Here is a 19,998-nt window from a genome sequence, read left to right as displayed (position 1 = left end):
CGCCGGCCTGTCAGGCGCCCAGCATGCAGGGCTGGAGGGCGAAGGCCATGCAGCTGTGAGCTCCGAGCCCTTCTTTTTTCCCCTCCCTCTCGCCTCCCTCCATCGCCGCTCCTCGCGGCCGCTATAGGAACCGTGCGGACATCTGGAAGCCATCGGTGCTCCTCCAGCCAGCCAGCTGTTGCAGGGGATGTCAGCCAGGGAGAACAGGAGGTGGGGGGACTCTTTGGGGAAGGCAAAGGGGACAGAGGGGGAGGAAGCTCCAGCCACCTGAGGAAGGTAAGGCCCTGGGGCAGGCTGGGTTCCAAGGGAGCCGCTGGGAGGGATGAAATTCAATCCGGTTCTGGGGCTGCTGCCTCCAAAGTGAAAGGGTGACTCTGCAGGGGCGGGGAGCCGACGGGGAGTGAGGAGACAGCCTTGCCCTGTCACAGCCCTGCCCCCTCACAGTCCCACTGACAGCAGACAGGCCAGAGCCGGAATCCATAACCCTCCCACGCTCTTCCCGCAGGCCGGCCTGCAGCGCTATGAAGCCACACAGGCTGCTCCAAGCCCTGGCGCTGTGCAAACCTCAGGCCACAGGGGCCATTTTCTCCTGCCTCAGTCCTAGAGACGTGAACCCCTTGGAAGCAACACTAGCCCTGCACCTAGCAGCCTGGGGTTGGGCATTGCCTTCCCGAGCCTCCCTTCCGCCTTGGCTCCGGCAGATTTTCCGTGTTACCAGGCGACGAACAGAATCCGCCGGCCAGCACGCTGCCCTAGAGTAGCAAAACTCCACCAGAATTGCAGAGTGTTGGCTCTGTGTTCTCACCACCCTGCCACGCACCTAAGATCCCACCGCTGGCACCAAGACCGACCCAGACATCTGGGCCAGCTCCCCCTCTCTCATCTGGGGATAGCTCTAGTCGCTTCCACAAGGCAGGGCAGCTGCACTGCGCACGTGGGGGCCCGAGGCATGGAGAGGCAAAGTGACTTCCCCAAGGTCATGCAGAGAGTCTGTAGCAGAGCAGGAAGCTCTCTGAAATACTAGCCTAGTGCCCTACGCACTGGGACATGCTTCCTGTCTCTATAACTATCGTGTGGGTAAAGGCATGGGAGAACAAGAAAGGGCACTCCTTTTGCTGCTAGATACTGCCATAAGACAGCTGCCCTGGCATGGCCCCGCCGCCTGAGCCCAAAGCCCACCGGAAAGCTCGGAGAAGCAGCAGCCCCGTAACTTACGTTTGTGTGCAGAGCGCTCTGGGGGCAAGGTGGGCACTGCAAAAGAAGATAACGCAGGCTGTCAGAAAGCAGGAGAAACCATTCCGAGCTGTGACGGGGATTTTTAAAAGAGGGGGGTTGAGATGGGCCGGCCCTGTTCCTGGGGAGGCATCCTGCAAACACCCCCTCTCAGTAAGGCCTCACTTAATGGCGCTGTCTGCAGCACCAGTGGCTCTAAAACCTTCCCGCTCTGGATCTGTTTGGAGGTCAGCACCAGACCGGCTCTCCCAGGGCTGTGGGCGACCAAGCCAAGCAGGCGGTGACGCCATTGGATGTTTGATGTGACCATGCAGAACACGGTTGCACCCACTGTTGTATGTTTGCCCCAAGTTTTGTACAACGTGCGCCCAGTGAGGTGTCCACTGAAAGCTGGCGCTCGGCCGATTCGGCTTACGCTACGCCTGTGCCTGTGCGATTTTTGGTTTCCAAGTTATGAGCACTGGCCCCGTCTTGGTATTCTGGGAGCTATCAGCAGGCTTTGCCCACCTGCTGTGGAAGGGTGGCTACTCAAGTCAATCGGAGGACTTGACTGACGATGGACTCTACGTGGTGCCCGTCCACGTCGCAGGAATTTTGCTGAGAGCCTGCAGACCAGCATGGCCGCCGCGGCTGCTTGCCTAAACAAGAACTAAGTCATGCATGGACCGGTGACAGTGAGAACAGAGGGACTCCTTCCACATGGCCACGGCTGTATAAAGGCCCCTAGGCTACATCTAGACTGGCATGATTTTCCACAAATGCTTTTAACGGAAAAGTTTTCCGTTAAAAGCATTTGCGGAAAAGAGCGTCTAGATTGGCACGGACGCTTTTCCGCAAAAGCATCCGCGCCCAATCTAGACGCGCTTTTGCGCAAAAAAGACCCGATCGCCATTTTCGCCATCGGGGCTTTTTTGCGCAAAGCAAATCTGAGTTGTCTACACTGGCCCTTTTGCACAAAAGCTTTGCGCAAAAGGACTTTTGCCTGAACGGGAACAGCATAGTTTTTCCGCAAGAAGCACTGATTTCAGACAGTAGGAAGCCAGTGTTCTTGCGGAAATTCAAGTGGCCAGTGTAGACAGCTGGCAAGTTTTTCCACAAAAGCAGCTGCCTTTTTCCACACAACCCTAGAGATTCCTCCATTTGTCCTCACTCCAGCTCATCACTTCAGGAGCATCTTTGCTATGAACGAAGCCCAGAAGGACTGATGACCCTTCCTAACAAAGGATGCATCCAGAGACTTATAAACCAGCAGAAGATCCCATCTCTGCTACAAGCCGGCCCCAGGAGCTTTGTAACCAGGGTGTGGAATTTGGTTTCTTTAACAATTTTACTCTCAACGTTTTCTCTCTTTCCTTCATCAATAGGCGTTTAGATGTTCGATTGGAAGGGACTGGCCCAGCGTGCCAGTTTGGGCAAGATCTGAGATATAAATCCAGAAACCCGTTATATTACACAGGCCCCCAGCCCTGGGCCTCGATCCCACGAGAGCCTGAGCACGTGCCATCAGCGAGGCGGGGCCTTTCCAGGACTGACTCCTCCCTCTCGCTAACCCCACCCCGGTGCAGGCGCAGAACTACAAATCCTGCGGATTCCTTGCAAACTGGGCCCCAAGAGTAACTCCCAGGGGAGCCGCCCTGTGGCCTAGGAGGCAGAAATGGCAGGAGTGTGTTTTCGAATGGCACAGCACTGACCCTCACAGCCACCTCCTGGCACCTCTCTAGGCAGGGCCCGCTGCCTGCTCCATGTTCAGGATGGTGGAATCAACCTCCCGCCGGTAGAGTGCAGACAGGCGAATGCTGGCCAGATGCATGAGGCGTTGCCATAGCAATCAGCTCCAAGCAGGCCTGGAATCGGGGACAGACCAGGGAGCCGGAGCAGGGTGGTCCAACCAAGGCAGGAGGGAACCGAGGTTGCCATGGCAACTGCTTGCACCAAGCATCCTGGGGCAGATATCATCCTTAACCTGCAGGGCTGCTCCGAGAAGGGACGCGCAGCCGGCGGCACGTGGCCTGCGCTGATGCAGCGCTCGCCTCAGACGTGAGCAACTGGCACCCGTGACAGGCCTCAAAGCCTGCCGGGGAGCGGAGAGTCAAGCTGGGTTATTCCTGCCTCCTCTAGGAGACCTGGGAGGAAAGATTCTGAGGGCTGAATTCTGCCCTGTGCTGACCAGAGCCATTCACCAGGCGTGTCCCCATCCCCACGGATGCCATGCGTGTGCACACCTGCCTGCGGGACTGTGCCCTGCCTGCCCTCTCAGCTGGGCTGTACCCAGCCCGCGTACCTGCCTGCTTGTGCTGGTGTGACAGCGCCACGTATGTTAACATGCCTTCCCGGTGTGACGTCGTCCGATTGAAAATGAGCATCGCAATTACCACTGCAACCCCGGCTCTGTGTTTGCAGCACAGCTTGCGCACCAGGGGCTGAGCGAGGCGTCCCAGGGCAGGCTATCACTTGCTGGTTAGGATGATGCTACTTGTGGGCGCGGATCATTTCTGTATGTGAGGGGACCAGTGTTGGCTCTACCCCTGCTTTCAAATGCTTGCAGCTGGGAACACCCACAGGGGGCTGGCCCACGTGTTGCCTAGAAGCACGTGACTGGCAATAGGCCTTGGCAGACACCAATCCTTCAGACTAGCCTGGGGGCAGTGGCACCCCCCCTGCAAAGAACTGAGTCCTGCCTGGACTGGGGGTCTGCCCATGGGGCTTGACGCCCTCTTGTTGCTGTACTTTTCCACAGCAAGACCAGCAGGAGCCGCTCTGCGTGGGGGAAGCGAGATAAGGCCCCGGCAACCCACCATTTTATCTCTTTTCTGCGCCAGCCTCTCTACTGCCCAGCCTCTGGCCTCCCAGCACGGGGAGCATTCGAACAAAGGGACCAAGGGCCTACCAATGATTTGGAAATAGCCGGAGCCTGGACTTAAGCTGCTGTTGGTTCCAGTGCTGTGACCAGCCTGAACCAAGAACTCTGCAACTGGTGGCTGTAGGGTGAGTCTAGACTACATTCCTCTTTCGAAAGAGGAATGCAAATGAGGGAAATCAAAAATGCAAATGAAGTGCTGATTTACAAATCTCACGCTTCATTTGCATAATTTCTTCCGATCGCTTTTTCGGAAGAGATTTGGAAAAAAAAAAAGCAGCCTAGACAGGGTTCTTTAAAAAAAAAAAAAAAAAAAAAAAAAAACCATTTTCGAAAGAAACTGGAAAAAGCGATTGGAAGAGGTTATGCAAATGAAGCGTGAGATTTGTAAATCAGCGCTTCGTTTGCATTTTCGATTTCCCTCATTTGCATTTCTCTTTCCTAAGAGGAATATAGTCTAGACGCACCCAAGGGATTCCTTCAACAATTCTAGCTCTCCCCCTCTTCCTTTCTTTTATGAATAAAACTTTCCATTCTTGATACTAAGGGACGGGCCACAGTGTGATTCTGGGGTGAGAGCTGAGGGATCTATATTGACCTGGGAATGGGGCTGATCCTTTGGGATTGGAAGAACCTTTATGTGGGGCTACCGGTTTCAGAACTACCCACCCCGGTACGGAGGGCGAGGGGTGGAGATCCAGGGGAACTGGAGTGCCTGAGGGAATTGCTTGTAAGGCACCTGGTTAGCCAGGGTTGTGAAACAAGAGAGCTCTTTTGGACTGCTTAGGGGGGGACCATGTAAGCGAGGGACACCCAGTTTGAGACTGTGGCTGCCCCGTTTCTAAGCAACACGCCCTGAACTGGTACTCTGGGTGTCCCCCTCGAACACCTGGGCACCTTCCCCCTGCATTACAGAGACTCATAAATCTCTCATTTCCTGAGCCCCGCTGGTTAATTTTTAAGGGGCTGAGACACAGAAGAAATGCCGGGGTTGGCAGAAACACGGGCTCCGCGACCCTGGTAACAGCACAGTTGGCAACTCCTCCCTCCCCGGGAAAGGTCCCTGTCCCTCGAATGTGGGGCTGAGATCCTGCTGGCTGCTGTCGGCCGGGGGTGGGGGGCTCAGGATAACCAGCCCCACGGAGGAGAGTTCGGACACTTCTACAGCCATGGCTCCCCCCCGCCCATCTCTCCCGGCTGGCGAGGCTCCAGACGCTGCTAGCCCGGGCCTGCCCGGAGACTTGTACGTGTGGTTTGTGGCTCCCCACACGCGCCTTCAGCCAAACCAGTGGCTGCGAATGCTCCCTCGGGGCTGGCGAGCTCCTGCCAGGAAGCAGCTGGTTCTGAGCCAGGCAGACACCCGCCCTGGAGGCCCTTGGTCCCACCCTACTCAGAGCCCCCCTTGCTGTGGGCAGGCTGGTTCTGGGGGGCAGGCGTGAGAGGAGAGCGGGTCAGAGCTCACCACGGCCCTGCGCCCTGCACCCAGCCGGAGCGCTGCCCAGTCCTGAAAAGCCTCCACCCACCTCACTGGCTGGCCAGCCTGTCTGGCCGCGGGGGTCTCGGGAGCTCTGCAACCCAGGGAGGAAAGAGGGGTGAAAATAATGCAGGCTGGGGGGGCCACGCACCGGAATAACAGCCTGGGGCCCACTCCTTGCCCCCCCTTCTCCTCCCTCTCCCGCCAGTGGGATCCCAGTGTGGTTACTCCAGATTTGCGCTGGCGTGAGCGAGAGGAGAATCGGCCCCATGGAAACCCGGCTGCACTTGGCTGTCATGACTGCTCGGCTGGGAATGCCGCGTTCTGAGGGTCCTGGGGCTCCCAGACACCGGCGAGACAAGGCGTCATGTGGGGACGCTGGGCCACGGGCATCGGACCCCGGAGATGCCTGGATCCCCTCTTGCCCGCTGTCTCGGATGTGCTCGTGTGACACAGCGGGGGCTGTCCGCTCTGTAACCCGCTGTCCCCCTGCGCTCGGCTGCGTGATTCCCACGGGCTCACCCACGTGTGGATTGGCCTAGGCCCAGGCCCAGCCCGACCAGATAACAAGGCGCTTCCCAGGGGGAGAGACAAGGGAGGGAGGCGGAGACGAACACCTGGTTTGGGGGAAGGGGCAGTTGCTGGCCGGGAAACACGAAGGAAACAGCGTGAGCTGGGGGCTGAGGGTGTAGGGGGAGTGATGGACCCCCTCCCCAAAGGGGCTGAGGCATCCTGGCCCTGACTCCGATAGACACAGCGGCTGTGTCTAGACTGGCAAGTTTTTCCGGAAAATCATCTGCTTTTCCAGAAAAACTTGCCAGCTGTCTACACCGGCCGCTTGAATTTCCGGAAAAGCACTGACGATCTCCTGTAAAATCATCAGCGCTTTTCTGGAAAAACTATACTGCTCCCATTCGGGCAAAAGTCTTTTTCAGAAAGACTTTTGCCCAAAAGGGCCAGTGTAGACAGCACAGGACTGTTTTCCGCAAAAAAGCCCTGATCGTGAAAAAGGCAATCGGGGCTTTTTTGCAGAAAACCGCGTCTAGATTGGCCACGGACGCTTTTCCGCAAAAAGTGCTTTTGCGGAAAAGCATCCTGCCAATCTAGACGTGCTTTTCCGAAAATGCTTTTAACGGAAAACTTTTCCGTTAAAAGCATTTTCGGAAATTCATGCCAGTGTAGACGTAGCCAGCATGTCTGTGCTGCGCTGTATCCTGGAGGAGCAATAGACCCCCCTGTTCTACTGGCGGGCGGAGTCTGTTCTTGCTGCTACGGGGCTGCAGGATCAGGGGGAACCCGACTCGCCGTCACTGCTTGCTCGTTCCAGGCAATGCTCCGTGCATGGGCAGACGCTCCCTCCCGCCTCCATCCAGAGCGCACAGGGCTCCCCCGTCCAGGCCCAGCCGAGGCACCCAGCACAAGGGGGGGCAAGGCAGCTCCCCATGCAGGGCAGCTCCCCGGGGCTAGGAGGAGCCCTGCCTGGCACGGATGCAGAGCGGAGCCACACGGCCTGACAACTGCCGGGCAGTCGAGGTGTCCGGTGGACATGAGATGAGACGGTCCAGTGGCAGCGGGAGGGGGAAGATTAGGAGCAGCGGGGGGTTGGTCCGGGGGCAGGATCCGCCCAGCCCCCCCGAGTGCCCCAGCACCTCACCTTGTTGCCTGGTGCATCTTTCACGCCGCCCTGTGCAGACGCCCTCGCCTCCTCCTGGGGAGAGAGCCAGGCAACAGTCACATCACTAATCCTCCATCCCCCCCGCTGGCCCTAGCCCCCGCCTGCAGATCTGAGCCCTGTGCCCATCCAGGAGGGGTGGAAGCTCAGAGATGTGGACAGACACACGCTCCAGCCACATCGGGGCGCTTTTGTGGTCCAAAGCCCTGTCTGGGCCGGGCTGATTCCCTGCATCCCCGGCTCTGGCTGCCCCCCCAGGCCCAGTTCACATCTGCCCCTCCCCCCGCAGAGGACCGGCTCGCTGCCACGTCCTGCCGCAATGGGGGATCCCAGCACCCCCTGCCATGCCGGCCAGCCTCTGCGCCGTAACGCCACCCGCCAGGCAGCGTGCTCTCCAGGCAATGGCATTCCTGGAAACGGATGCCAGGCAACATGGCCCTGCACCCCCTGGGCACCGGGGGCCACGCCCGATGCCCCTGGGCAGTATTTACCTGCTCCGTGGTCCTGAGGGCAGGTCACTATCCGCTCCGTCCAGAGCCAAGCCCAGCCTCTTCTCCTCCCCTCCCGTTGGGCTTTCGCCCCCCGAACCAGCCCACCCCGTGTCTGGATGGAGAAGGCAGGGCCAGCCGCGTGGACTGCCCCCTTTCTGGGTCCCTGCCAGCCTGTCTCTCTCCCCCGGCTCTGCAGGAAACCCCCAAGGCCCAGCACATGCGGCTTGGCAGGAACAAACTCTCCACTTGTCTGCAGAGGGATATTCCCCCCCCCCTCTTTTTCCATCCCTCCCTCCCTGCCTCTGGCCGCTGCTCTGCCTGGGGGGGGGGGGGCTGCACCAGCCTCCTCCTCTTCCCTGGGCCTGAGCCCCCCTCTCCAAGCCGGTGGCCCCTCACCGCTAACTCGGAAATTGTGACGCAGGGTTTTTGGGGGAGGGGGGATCCGTGCATCTGTGCCCTGCCCGACGGGGCACTGGGCACCCTCTGCGCCGCCTCAGAGAGGCCCCGGCGGGGGGAGGCCTGCCTGAAGCAATAGGGACGCCGGGAAGGGGGGAATTTTCTGCTCAGGCAGTTGGTATTTCGGAGCCCCCGGTTGGCTGCAATGGGATCGCCCTGCGGGGCTCCTGGGCCACCCTCTTCCCTGTGGCTGAGGGGCGGAGCGGGTTCCACGCCAGGGGACACTGATCAGGGTGCTAATGGCGCAACGTGCCCCATATCTGAATGGGCCAGACCCTCCACCAGCCCTTTTCCCCGCTCTGAGCCCGCACGCCCCTTTATTCCAGCCTGACAGCCGAATCTGCCCACCCCATGCCCGCACACCGGCCCAGCTCCCGCGCCTGGCCCGAGCCCCTGCCCCACCCGGGGTATGTGGGGCTCTGGCGCCCCACAGTGGAGGCAGGGCCATAGACGGGGGGTAGTTGGTCCTGGGGAAGTTGCAAAAGAAATGGACGGGCACCATGCACCAGGATCCAATGCGCAGAGGCGTCCGGCCGCAGCGCAGAGAGACAGGCCCAGCGTGCCGGGGCGGAGGAGGCCACAAGGGGGATGAGGGAAGAGAGGGAGGAGACATGACGAAGGCAGCGGCGAGGGTCCAAGAGCAGCCTTCGCACCCTGCTGGGCGTGGGGCAGGGCCGGTGAGTCTGGGCCCCCGCAGGCTGCCTTGCCTGTCAGGGCAGCCTTAGAGACGGCCGCCCGGCGGGCTGCATTGTGTCACTGACGCGTTTGCCTCGCGCCCCGCTGGCCGGCTCCGCGAGGGGGCTGGCAGCGGGCTCCGGGGATGCTGGGAAGTGGCAGGATAACGGAGCCGACAGCCTTCTGCGCCGGGTTGGTTAAGAACATGAATGCACTTGGCCGGGGGCGGGGGAAGCATGAAGAAAGGAGGGAGAGAAAATCAAAGAGGGATTCACGGAAAGAGAAATCGGGACGGGGGAGGGGATTGACCGTGCCCCTCGGTTCCCAGTGCACCCCAATCCGCCAGCCCTGCTTGCTGCCCTACGACTTCTGTGTCTGCCCCACCCGCCCAGCGCCTCCCTGCCTGGGACGCTCCGCTCCCACCTCGCCTGCGGGCGGACGCAGGTTTGACCTGGGAGCGTTCCCGAGCATGAGAATCCAAACACACGAGTCCTGGTCATCCCTCCCCCCTGCTCTGGTTCATGAGTTTCTCTCTCGCACGCGCGCCCCACCCTGAGCCTGGCTTCGCACGCTCAGCGTGGCTGGTGCAACCCACCCCCCTTTGACCCTCCTGCCCCCTGCTCCTATTCCTGCCGCTTCTCCAGTGGGCCAAGACCCGGGCCCAGAAATAATGCGACGTTCCAGGGAGGGGCATGCCAGAGAGAGGCACCGTCACCTCCCAGTCCCCTGGCTTCCCTGCCCCGGCTTTCCCCGCTGCCAGCTCCCGGCGCCCCTGCTGTCTCGCTTCCTCCTCTGCAGAGAGGATCCGGCCCTCTGGGGCTCTGACCTTCCCCTGCCTCTCACCTGAGTTTCTTCCAGGCAGAAGCAGCGGGTGTACACCTTGCCCTCCGGCCGCGGGTTGATCTCGATCAGGTCGTTGCTCTGAGTGCCCTCCGCCTCCCGCCGAGTTTTGGAGGCCTCAGGGAGGCACTGCTCGAAGGAAAGCAGGGCTGGTTACCCCCAGGGCCTGGGCAGACTCCATCCCTCCGAGCAGAAGACAAGCCCAGCGGCCCAGCCCCCCTGCCGAGCTCAGTCCCCCGACAGGGGACCAGCGCCGGCTCCCGGCCAGCGCCAGGCAGAGCACTTGGCAGGCTCCCGGCAGCACGGCCGAGTCAGGCCACCCGCGCCCCCTCCAGCCCTTGGTGCCCCTGGCAGATCAACCCCCACGGTCCCCCTAGTCTGGCAGCCGACGTCCAGCCAATGGATGCTGCAAAGAACAGAGTAATCCCCGTCCTGTGCTGCATCTATTGGCAATCCTCCCGCCCCCACCCGGGCCTCTGGGGGCTTCCCGGGCCCCAGCCGGCTGCGCCCCTTTTCCCACAGCCCTGCTGGGTTTTGCCCTCGCGGGGCCACCGAGGAGGCGACGACGTCTGAGCCGCGATCACGTCTCCTGCCTCCTCTCCGCTCCCAAAGGCTGCTCTCCCCGCCCTCCACAGCCCAGGGCTCCAGCCCGTCTGGCCCCGGGGGGGTCGGCTCTGGAGAGCAGGTTTGGTTGGGGGGGGGGGGGAGGATGAGCGAGGGGCCTGCTGCTGTGTGTGTGGACAGGGTCCGGCTGCTGAGGAGCAGAGCAAATCCCCAAGGTCTTGTCTATGCACCTGGGGAAGGTTCCCTCCCTCCCCCCCACCTCTCTCCCTTGTGGCCCAGAGCAATGACAGGGCTGGCAGGGGAGGGAGGTCTAGGGTCGAAGGACGGGCTTGGGTAGGGGCGCCCGGGCAAGTCGCTGAGTCTCTGCGCCTCAGTTTCCACCAGAGGGACGTGCGGCTGGAACCCACGTGGGACCGCGCCACGCTGAGGCACACGGCACCAGGGGCCAGCCACGCACCCAGCCCAACAGCACCTGGGCTCCGCCAGCCCCGGGAAGGCACGCAGAGACCCGCCGGCTCCCGGGGCTGCTGGCCAGGAGGGCCATTATCCCCACCCCCACCGGGGGCAAGGCAGAGCACCGGCCCAACTCACCCCGCTGGCCGAGATCTCGCAGCAGCCCTCCTGCATGGCCATCTCCGGGTCGCAGTAGATGTGCGCCTGCTGGATGTCCAGCTGCAGCAGGGGTGGGGGGAGGCAGACAGACAGACAGACCCACTTAGACCCCAGCGAGCCCCTGGGCCTGCACAGCGATGGGGGGAGGGGTGGGCCGGCTCTGAGCGGCTCTTGGCCAGATCGGCGCAGCCCCCCCACCCAGGCAGGGCTCCTGGCACCGGGGAGGGGGGAGGCTGTTTGCTAGAGCGCTGGGGGGGCAGTACCAAGAGTCAATGGGGCAAGGCAGGGGCAGGGGTCCCAGGCTCTCCCCCCCCCAGCCCTCCCTCGCTGAGGCCCGTCTTCCCCACTTCCTGCCTTCTCCTCGGCCAGGGGGCACGAGTCTCACACCCCACCTGGCCCCTAGTCCTCCATGCTGCTCCCCACCTGACCAGCAGAGGGCGCCGCTGAGCAATGCCAGGGGGAGCATGTCACACCCCACCTGCCCCCCCCCCGTCCTCCATGCTGCTCCCCACCTGACCAGCAGAGGGCGCTGCTGAGCAATGCCAGGGGGAGCATGTCACACCCCACCTACCCCCCCCCGTCCTCCATGCTGCTCCCCACCTGACCAGCAGAGGGCGCTGCTGAGCAATGCCAGGGGGAGCATGTCACACCCCACCTGGCCCCCCCCCCCCCGTCCTCCATGCTGCTCCCCACCTGACCAGCAGAGGGCGCCGCTGAGCGATACCAGGCGGGAGCGTGTCTCACACCTGCCGGGTCCCATGGCCCAGCATCCCTCCCCTGGCCACACAGGGCGTGGCCCGGCGCCCGTGGGCAGCCTCCTGCGCCGGCGGAAAGTGGGAGCCGGCAGCTCCGCTGCACACAGGCCAGGGGCGAGCACGGAGCACCCCCCAGAGGTCCGGGCGGCTCACCGGGACGGGCGCGCCACGCACAGCGTCCAGGCCCAGGAAGGCGTTGCCCTCGCTCGCCAGGCCCCGCCGGGCCGCCAGGGGCTTGGAGGAGATGTAGCTGCAGTCGATGTGGATGGAGACCCGCCGGCTCTGCACGCTCAGGGCCATCTTGTGCCACTTCTGGTCGAAGAGGGAGGAGACGCCCTTCCCGGTGAAGACGCTGCTGACGAACTCCTGGGCCCGGGCCTGGGCCTGGAACTCCAGGCTCCGCTCTTGGCCATTGACCGCCAGGGAGAGCTGGATGCAGAGATGACACTCGCTGAGGGCGCAGGGCCAGGGAGGAGACAGACGGACGGACGGGGGGCGGGGCCAAGCTCACACCAGGCCGAGCTGGATCCCGGACAGAGGGGGCTCCCTGCCCGTTGGGCGTGGAGAGACCTGCCCCGGCAAAGAGGGGTCTGGGCGGCCCCACGGCCACTGCTAATGGCTCGGCTATCCCACCCCCACCTTGGACAAGGGGGGCAGGGCCATCCCTCCTCCTTGGGGGCAAGGGGCCCCCCCATGTCATCTGGCACCAGCAGGGTCCATCAGAGACGTAGCAAACTCGGTGGGGAGGGCTGCGGAGCCACCGAGTGGTGGCCTTAGGCATAAGCAGCACAGGGCACCACTAAAAGTGGGGCGCCCCGTGGTGCCCTACACGGCCGCGTGCGCCTAAGGACAGCCCCGAGCAGGAGAGACAAAGGAGAGAAGGGAAATCGAGGCTGGAAGGGAGCGGGGCAGGCAGAGGTACCTGGGGGTAGCCCAGCCGGTCGGTGACCTGGAAAAGGTACCAGTTCTCCTTGCTGCTCTGCTTCTTGAGGAGCAGCGTGATCACCAGGGTGAACTCCTCGGGCAAGCCGTGGGGGAACACCTGTCTGGGTGAAAGGAGGGAGCCGTGCCAGGAGACAGAGCGGCCGCCCGGGGGGCCCCCGACAATCGCAGGGGAGCTGGCTGCTCCTTTCGCCAGGCAACAGCCACTGCAGCCCAGCCGGTTCCCAGCACGGAACCTCGCGAGGGGCACGTGGAGGGGTGTGCCTGGGTCGGTGCGGGGGGCAGCTCGGGACGGACATGGATTGCACAGGGGTGAGCCCCTGACACAGGCAGCCGTGCGGGGGTGAATGCACGTGGCGCCGTACAAAGGAGACAGACACAGACACGTTGTTTCCCGCAGTGAGGCTCCGTCGGGTTGCGGGCACCTTGCTAGCCCCTACTCCTGGCATGAGAGCCCAGCTCTCTCCCCTCCCAGCCCCCACTGTCCCTCTGCAGGTCCCCAAGAGGCACCCACCAACTCTCGAGGGCACCAGGCCCGGAGCCACTGCCCCCCCCCACCACCATGGATTCTCTCCTCCCCCAGGAACCGTGTGCCCCAGCTGTGCCCGTCACCTGCCAGTGCCCTGCCTTCATTCGCAGACCCCACGTGCATGCGTGTTTGATACCCCTCCGCACGTCTCTCGCACGGGGGCCCGTGCGATGCGGGCGGTTGGCACAGACCTCACGTGGCGAATGGAGACCCCAGACTCGGGGGACCCTGCTGCAACCCTTATTCTCCCCCCCCCCCCGTGCCCTCGGCCGGGGGCAGAGAGGTGCTGGGCTCACGCCCCCACAAAGGGAAAAGGCCTTGGGTGGAGCAGACACACCCAGGCGGGGCCAGCTCCATCTCCGTCTCACCTTCCCCGAGCAAAGCTGGGGCGAGACCAGGAAGCAGTGACCCGTCCCTCCAGCGCCCGTTCCGTGATGTGCACCCAGCAGTACCAGCCCCGCAGGGCGAGTGTGCACACGGGGGGGACCCCAACTCTCCCCGAGCAGCAGCCTGGCAGCTGCAGTTTCCAGCCGCCTTGGCACGACGTGGCAGCCCGGGGAGGCCGCTGAGCCCGCCGAAGCACAAACAGACGGGTTCAGACCAAAACAGGAACTGGGGGGGGGGGTGTTTGTGTCTCCCGCAGAGACACGTCAGGCTCTGTGCTGCACAGGAGGTGCCAGGGCTTATGAAACAGGAGATCAAGGCGAGGCAGCAGGAACGTCTCATGACGGCCAGTCTCCCTCCCGCCCCCCCCCCCCCCCCCCCCGTCGTGTGGAAGGGTCGGCCTGTCCTCCAAGCCGGGCCAGCGTCGGCGAACGCCTGCCAAACCCACAGCACGACACCCAGTGCACCAGAACACCCCGACAGACGCGCAGCACCCCTCCCCCAGACGCCCACACTCCCCCCCCACACACACCAGCAACCAGACACACAATCACCCCCCCCCAAACGTCTCCCACACACACACACACACACACACACACACACACACACTTCCTGTTTTCCTCTGCCCCCACAGCCCCCCTTGTCTGCAACCGGCGACTAACCTCTGCCCAACTTTCCCCTTTACTCCTCCCCCATCCCCACCACTAAGATGCAGCCACCTCTGCTGGGCGGCTAGAAAAGGCAGATGGTCACCACACCGATCGCCGTTGCCTCTGACACCGAAACACCCCCACCTCTGCCCAGCCCCCAGCCCACAACCCTCTCCCCCACCCACCCGAGCCACTCGCCGAATTGAAAGCCTGCCCCAGGCTGAAGCAGCCCCCCGGGCCCTGGCTAGCCCTGCCCCACGCTGGGTGATAAATGAATTCTCGCTCCTTCCCTGGCCAAAAGGCCGGTCGCTTCCTATTTGCTGTTCCCCTGGAGCCGGCTCCAAGAAAAACAACAGAAAAACGGCCCCCACGTTGCCTCTTTCCCCTGCACACGGAAAATGAAGCGAGCAGCAGCGCCAACTCCAAACCCTCTTCCGCTTTCCCAGCGGCAGCTGCCAACATCTGCTGCTCCGAGCACCTCGGCGCCCGAGCCAGCCGCGCGTGGCGGTGTGAGGTTCCCCTGGACGGCATCCCTGGAGCGCTAGTCAGCTCCAGCTGCCGGATCGTCCCCCGCTCGCAAGAACATTGCCCGGCGGTGAGTCACACGCCGCTCTCGCCCGGGCCCTCGCTGCCTGGGCCCTGCCAATAGCTCTCGGAGAGGTGTGGACGGGAACGGCCCAGCTCGGTGGGGCAGTGGGGGGGGAACCCCTAGAGATCCCGTTGAACCACCCCTCGACTGACCCTCCGCAGCCTGGCAGAACCCCTCTATCCCTGCACGACGGGGCATCGGGTCAGGGCTGTACCGCCACAGCTCCTAAGGCAACGGGTCGCTGGAAGGAGACGGATTTGCTCCTAGCTCACGCCGCCCCACACACACACACACACCCCCCACCTGGGCCTGGACTAGCCCAGCTGGGGGGCGTGGGGAGGCCAGGAGGAAGCAGGCTGCAGGGCACCGTGGCTTCGTCTGCGACTCCCAGGGAGTCACTGAGGAAAGAGCGGTGCCACGAGCTAGCCACGGGGCAACGGATGCTGCAGCCCTCTCCGTAGGCTCGGGCTCGGCCCTTTCCCTGCGCCGGGCATGTTCACACAGGCCATGGGCAGCGCTCCCTCTATTTTCCCCATCTATGTGCGGAATACATGTTGTTGCAGGCACTGAGGCATGTGCAGATGTGCACCACCTACAGACACACAAGCTGCCGGCTGTGGGCACTTTGCTCATCAGCTGGGCGGCTGCCCAAGCGCTCAGCTTACAGGGAACGCGGGCCATGGGGGAGTCACTGCACGCTTGCCCAGGACGGCAGGAGAGGCCCGGGGGCGGGAGGGGAGTGTCTCCAAGCGGCCAGCCCCTGCTGAAAGGAACAGCCTGGCTAGCTACTGCTAAGCCTTTCAATCTGCCGGTCTAGACCCTTTCCGCTGCTTGCCAAGGCAGACAGAAAACACGCTCCGGGCGGCTCTTGCATAAGGCCCTGGCCAGCGTCCCGGCTGGATTGCTCCACATGATTTACTTTCGAGGATCGAGACGGTCCTTGCCCCCCTCAGACCTGCAGCTGGGACAGCAGATCAGCCCCCGCCCTGAGGGTCCCCATCCCCCCTCCCTGGGCAGAGCCTTTGCAGGGTCTGCGACACCCCAGCCCGGGGCGCACAGCCGGCGCGGCTGCCCGCTGATTGGCAGCTCCCACGCTGGGAAAGGGGCCCCCGGCCTGATCGTAAACATCCCGCCCGGGGGGGGGGTGCTAGGTCCGGCTCTGATCACAGCCCGCCCTCCGCTTTCCAGAGCCAGGCTTTAAAATGCCACGGGGGCGGGGGGCACCTGCTGCCAGGGTGGCTCCTTTAAGGGACCCCGGGGGAGACCAAAGATCTGTGACTCAGTTTCCCCTCTCTGGATCCAGATTCAGGCTCCTGCCCCAGCCCCCCCGGTGCAGGGGGACTCCGGGGACGACCACCAGGGAGGGCAGCCGGAGGCAGGGGAAAGCCCGCTCGAAAGGGACGAAAGCGGGGAGTCGCTCTGGGTTCCAGTCTCAATGCGGCCTGACCTCGGGCCCAGGACCCAGGCATAGGCTAGCTGCTGGCAGGCACGTCCCGAGGCGCTGGGTACGAGGGGCCTCCTGGCCCGGCAGCACAGGGCTCCCCTTGCAGCAGCCAGAGGCCCCACGGCGGAGACTTCCCCTCCCCTCACACACACACCCTGCCCGGCTCCCCCCCCTCCCCTGGCCTTGCAGCAGCCACATAGTGCAGGGCTGAAATCACCATACAGCAGCGGCTCCCCGCCAGCCAGGGTCCCCTCCCTGCCCTGCCCGAGCGGACGCTTTTCCTAGCAGCAGAGCTCGGCCCTGGAGCGGAGCGTTTCCCCCAAGGGCTGCCTCCACCCCAGAGGCAGCTGCAAGATCCATCGTCCGCGAGGTGCCAGGCCCGGCTCCCAGGCAGGACGTGGGGCTCCAGCCGCGGGAAGTGTTATTACTGCGGACGAAGCCCGGGAGTGGGGCCAGGAAAGGGCCCGGCCCGGCCCCACTCGCCAGGCGGCCGCGGGAAGCCAAGCGCAGCGCCCGGAGCAGCTGCTGCTGAGGAAAGCGACGTGGGGGGTGGAACGAGCCTGCCCTTGCCCCTTTAAATATCGCTGAGGCTGGCGGGGCCCGGCGCTGCTTCCTCGGGAATGCCGGGCCTGAGAGAGAGAGCAGCAGGGAGCTGGGAAACCCGGATGCCCACGGGAGCAGCGCCCTGCCCCAAGAACAGCGCTGCTGGAGGGGGCCAGGAGCCCACGGCTACGGCAGCGGCAGAGTTCTCCCAACCCCACAGGTCTCTACAGCCACGGCGCCACTCCACCGAGTAGCCCCCGGGCAGGGTTCCCTGGAAGCGGTGCGCTTGGGCGGCTGCGCAGGAGAGATCCCAATGGCCAGCAGATTCGCCGAACTTGGGTGGTGCACATCGGTACAGCTCAGTGCATGGAACAACAACATTTATTCTGCACACAGGTGGGAAAAATTAGAGGGAACATGGCCCCTGAGGCCTGTAGTAACCCTGCAGTGCTCTATAATCCGGGCTTAAAGGCAATGGGGTGACGCCTGGTAGCCCCACCTTCCTCCCCTCCCCCCACTTCTCAGACAGCAGGAGGACGCATCCAGTAACGCTCTCCAATGCTACAGCAGCAGCCATGCGCCTGCAAAGGGCCACGGGGGCTGGCGCAGGCACAAGGGGGCTGGGCCGCGGAAATCGTTTTTCCAGCCAGGCTGGGAGAAAGGAGACCAGCGGCAGAGGTGGCGCCAAATCCGCCTCCCGGGAAAGCTACCGGAACCCAGCTCAGCCGCACGGGGCGGGGGGGAGGTGTGAAGTCGGGTGACTTCCTCAGCCCCCACCGCCCTGCTCACTCCACCCAGCAGGGCCCTGACGCCCCCCGCCCCCTGGGGTCGGTGCTTCTCTCCCCCACGCTGCCCCGGAGAGACACGGGGGGGGGACAGGCAGCCCGGAGACGGCCAGGCCTGGCTGCGGACAGCGTGGTCGCGAGAGGCGGCCGGCCCCGAGCCCAGCCGCAAGCAGGGGGCGGTGCGGCACTGGGGCGTTCTGCTGACCCAAGAAGCGAAATCCGCGAGGCAGCCCCAGCTGGTCTCCAGCCCAAACGGGGCAGCGTCCCGGCCGCCGCTGGCAGCACACAGCCTGCAGACGCCCCCCCCCCCCAGCTCCGCCACGTCTCCCCGGCCAGGGCTGCTGTGCACGGTCTGTGCTAGGGATGGAAAATCCCGTTTAACCGGTGAACTGATTAAAGGTGGGTTGGGTGCGAGGCTGCTACTGTCTGGCTAGGCTGAAGCACACCCTCCCCCCGCCACGGCCGAGCTACAGCGGCCTCCCCCACCACAGGCAGGGGCCCAGCCTGCGACGTGCCTGGACCCACCATGCACAGGAGCTGCTCCAGCCATCTGGATCAGCCCCTGTCCACTGCAAATGGGACGCTGCTCCAGCCCCCACCAGTTAACCGGAACCGGTACTCCTCACCCGCTATGGGTGGTGCTTACCAGTTAACGGGTTAACCTTCCACATCCCTACTCTGTCCAGCGCCTAGCACCAAGAGGCCACATTCCTCCATGCCGTGGCTTCATGTCCGGGGGCCTGGCAGCCACGGTCAGCCCCCTGCCACCGAGGAACCCCCCTCCAGGCCTTTCTCCGGTCCCCCAGGCGGCACAGCTGGGCACTTACTGCGTGGGCTGGACCAGGGGCGTGCTGCCCAGCCGGAGGATCAAAGGCCCCTTGGGATTGCGGATTTTCTTTACGGACGGGGTCTTCAGGAGCCCGAAGCGTTTAATAAGATTGAAACCTGCAGGAGAGGGAGACGGGGAGGGGACCAGGTAAGAGCCAGGCTGCCCGGGGCCCCACCTGCTGTAGGCAGGGTGGCCCCCGAGAGCCGCCGGCTGAGCTGGCCTCGCGGCACGCCCACTCACCTGTGCTATTAACATGCTTGTCGCTGGCCTGTTCCAACTTCAGCCCCTCCTGCTCCAATGTCGGACACCGCTCGCCTGGAAGAGAGACCGGGCTTAGCGCCCACGCAGCCAGCCTGCCGGCGAGCCCCCCCGGGACACGAGCTAGGGCGTGGCCGCGCAGCTCCCACCGCCCCCGCCGTGGGCCCGGATCCTGGCACCTCAGTTCCAGTGTTAGCCCCCCCGGCGTGGCCAAGGAACCACGGCTTCGCCCTGCGCCACGTGGTCCGGGCATCGGGCTGGCCACAGGCTAGGGAGCCCCGTCCGTTATCAGGTCCTGTTTGTGCCAAGGGACCCGAGATGGTCCCCGCCGGGCAGCCTGTGGCGAGCTGCTTTGGAGGGTCCCGGGGCAGCTCCGAGCCGAGCGGCTCCCACGGCGCAGCCGGCTGCTGAACGGGGGATACCAGCAGCGGGGTGTAGGGGGAGCGACCCACAGGGGAGAATGCGGCCGTACCCCAGCAGGGGCCCTGACTCGTATTCCCCCTCCGCAGCCATGCTGGGAAGGGGATTCGTTTGCTCCAACCTCAGCCAAGTAGGGGGAGAACCCCCCCGGAAATTATACAACGGCCCGGCAGGCTCCCACCGCATTTTCAACTGAAAGGATCCTCAGCCAAAGGGTCTCACTCGCTTCACGTGCTCTGCCTGCCAGGCAGATCCCAGGTCCCCCGGAAATCCTCTTGCCCCAGGATCCCCCTCTCTCCCAGAAATCCTCATCCCAGGGTCCCCCCCATCCCAGGTCCCCCGGAAATCCTTTTGTCCCCGGAGCCCCCCATCCCAGGATCCCCCTCTCTCCCAGAAATCCTCATCCCAGGGTCCCCCCCCATCCCAGGACCCCTCCAGGAAATCCTTGTGTCCTAGGACCCCCCCATCCCAGGATCCCCCTCTCTCCCAGAAATCCTCATCCCAGGGTCCCCCCCCATCCCAGGACCCCCCCAGGAAATCCTTGTGTCCTAGGACCCCCCCATCCCAGGATCCCCCTCTCTCCCAGAAATCCTCATCCCAGGGTCCCCCCCATCCCAGGACCCCCCCAGGAAATCCTTTTGTCCCCGGAGCCCCCCATCCCAGGATCCCCCTCTCTCCCAGAAATCCTCATCCCAGGGTCCCCCCCCATCCCAGGACCCCCCCAGGAAATCCTTGTGTCCTAGGACCCCCCGTCTCAGGAACCCCTCCCCCCGTTGCTGCTCTCAGGCCGACGTTGCCACCACGCACACTCGGGCGGCGGAAGAAAGCCACAAGCTGGTGCGGCTGGTCCCGGCGCGGGCAGCAGGGCTTGCGGGGTCCCCAGCCTGGAACACCACGGAGCCGCTGGCCACGTTCTCTGAAGCGGTCTCGTCTTCCCCCCCTCCCCTGGAAATCACACCCAGGGCTCAGGGCTGGAGGGTTCATCTCTCCCTGCCC

The 19,998-nt window shown here is 63.9% G+C and overlaps 1 protein-coding gene across 7 annotated transcripts in view; it reads right to left on the bottom strand.

Moving 5' to 3' along the window:
- The window catches only part of COL16A1 (collagen type XVI alpha 1 chain), a 103,316-nt gene that overhangs the window by 56,681 nt on the left and 26,637 nt on the right, over positions 1-19,998 (bottom strand). For all 7 annotated transcript variants that reach the window (XM_075908929.2, XM_075908930.2, XM_075908928.2 and 4 more), the window contains 8 exons: positions 18,565-18,639; positions 18,323-18,440; positions 12,552-12,675; positions 11,783-12,058; positions 10,854-10,934; positions 9,702-9,827; positions 7,219-7,272; positions 1,216-1,251 (listed from right to left, as the gene is read on the bottom strand). In XM_075908929.2, the coding sequence (XP_075765044.2) occupies positions 1,216-1,251; positions 7,219-7,272; positions 9,702-9,827; positions 10,854-10,934; positions 11,783-12,058; positions 12,552-12,675; positions 18,323-18,440; positions 18,565-18,639 (890 nt within the window). The remainder of the gene's footprint in view (positions 1-1,215; positions 1,252-7,218; positions 7,273-9,701; positions 9,828-10,853; positions 10,935-11,782; positions 12,059-12,551; positions 12,676-18,322; positions 18,441-18,564; positions 18,640-19,998) is intronic.

This window comes from Pelodiscus sinensis, chromosome 26 (genome assembly GCF_052426305.1).
Source record: "Pelodiscus sinensis isolate ZL-2025 chromosome 26, ASM5242630v1, whole genome shotgun sequence".
In the NCBI taxonomy this organism is placed as follows: Eukaryota; Metazoa; Chordata; order Testudines; family Trionychidae; genus Pelodiscus; species Pelodiscus sinensis.
Note: the sequence above shows the minus strand (reverse complement) of the source record. Positions and strands in the feature narration are given on the sequence as shown.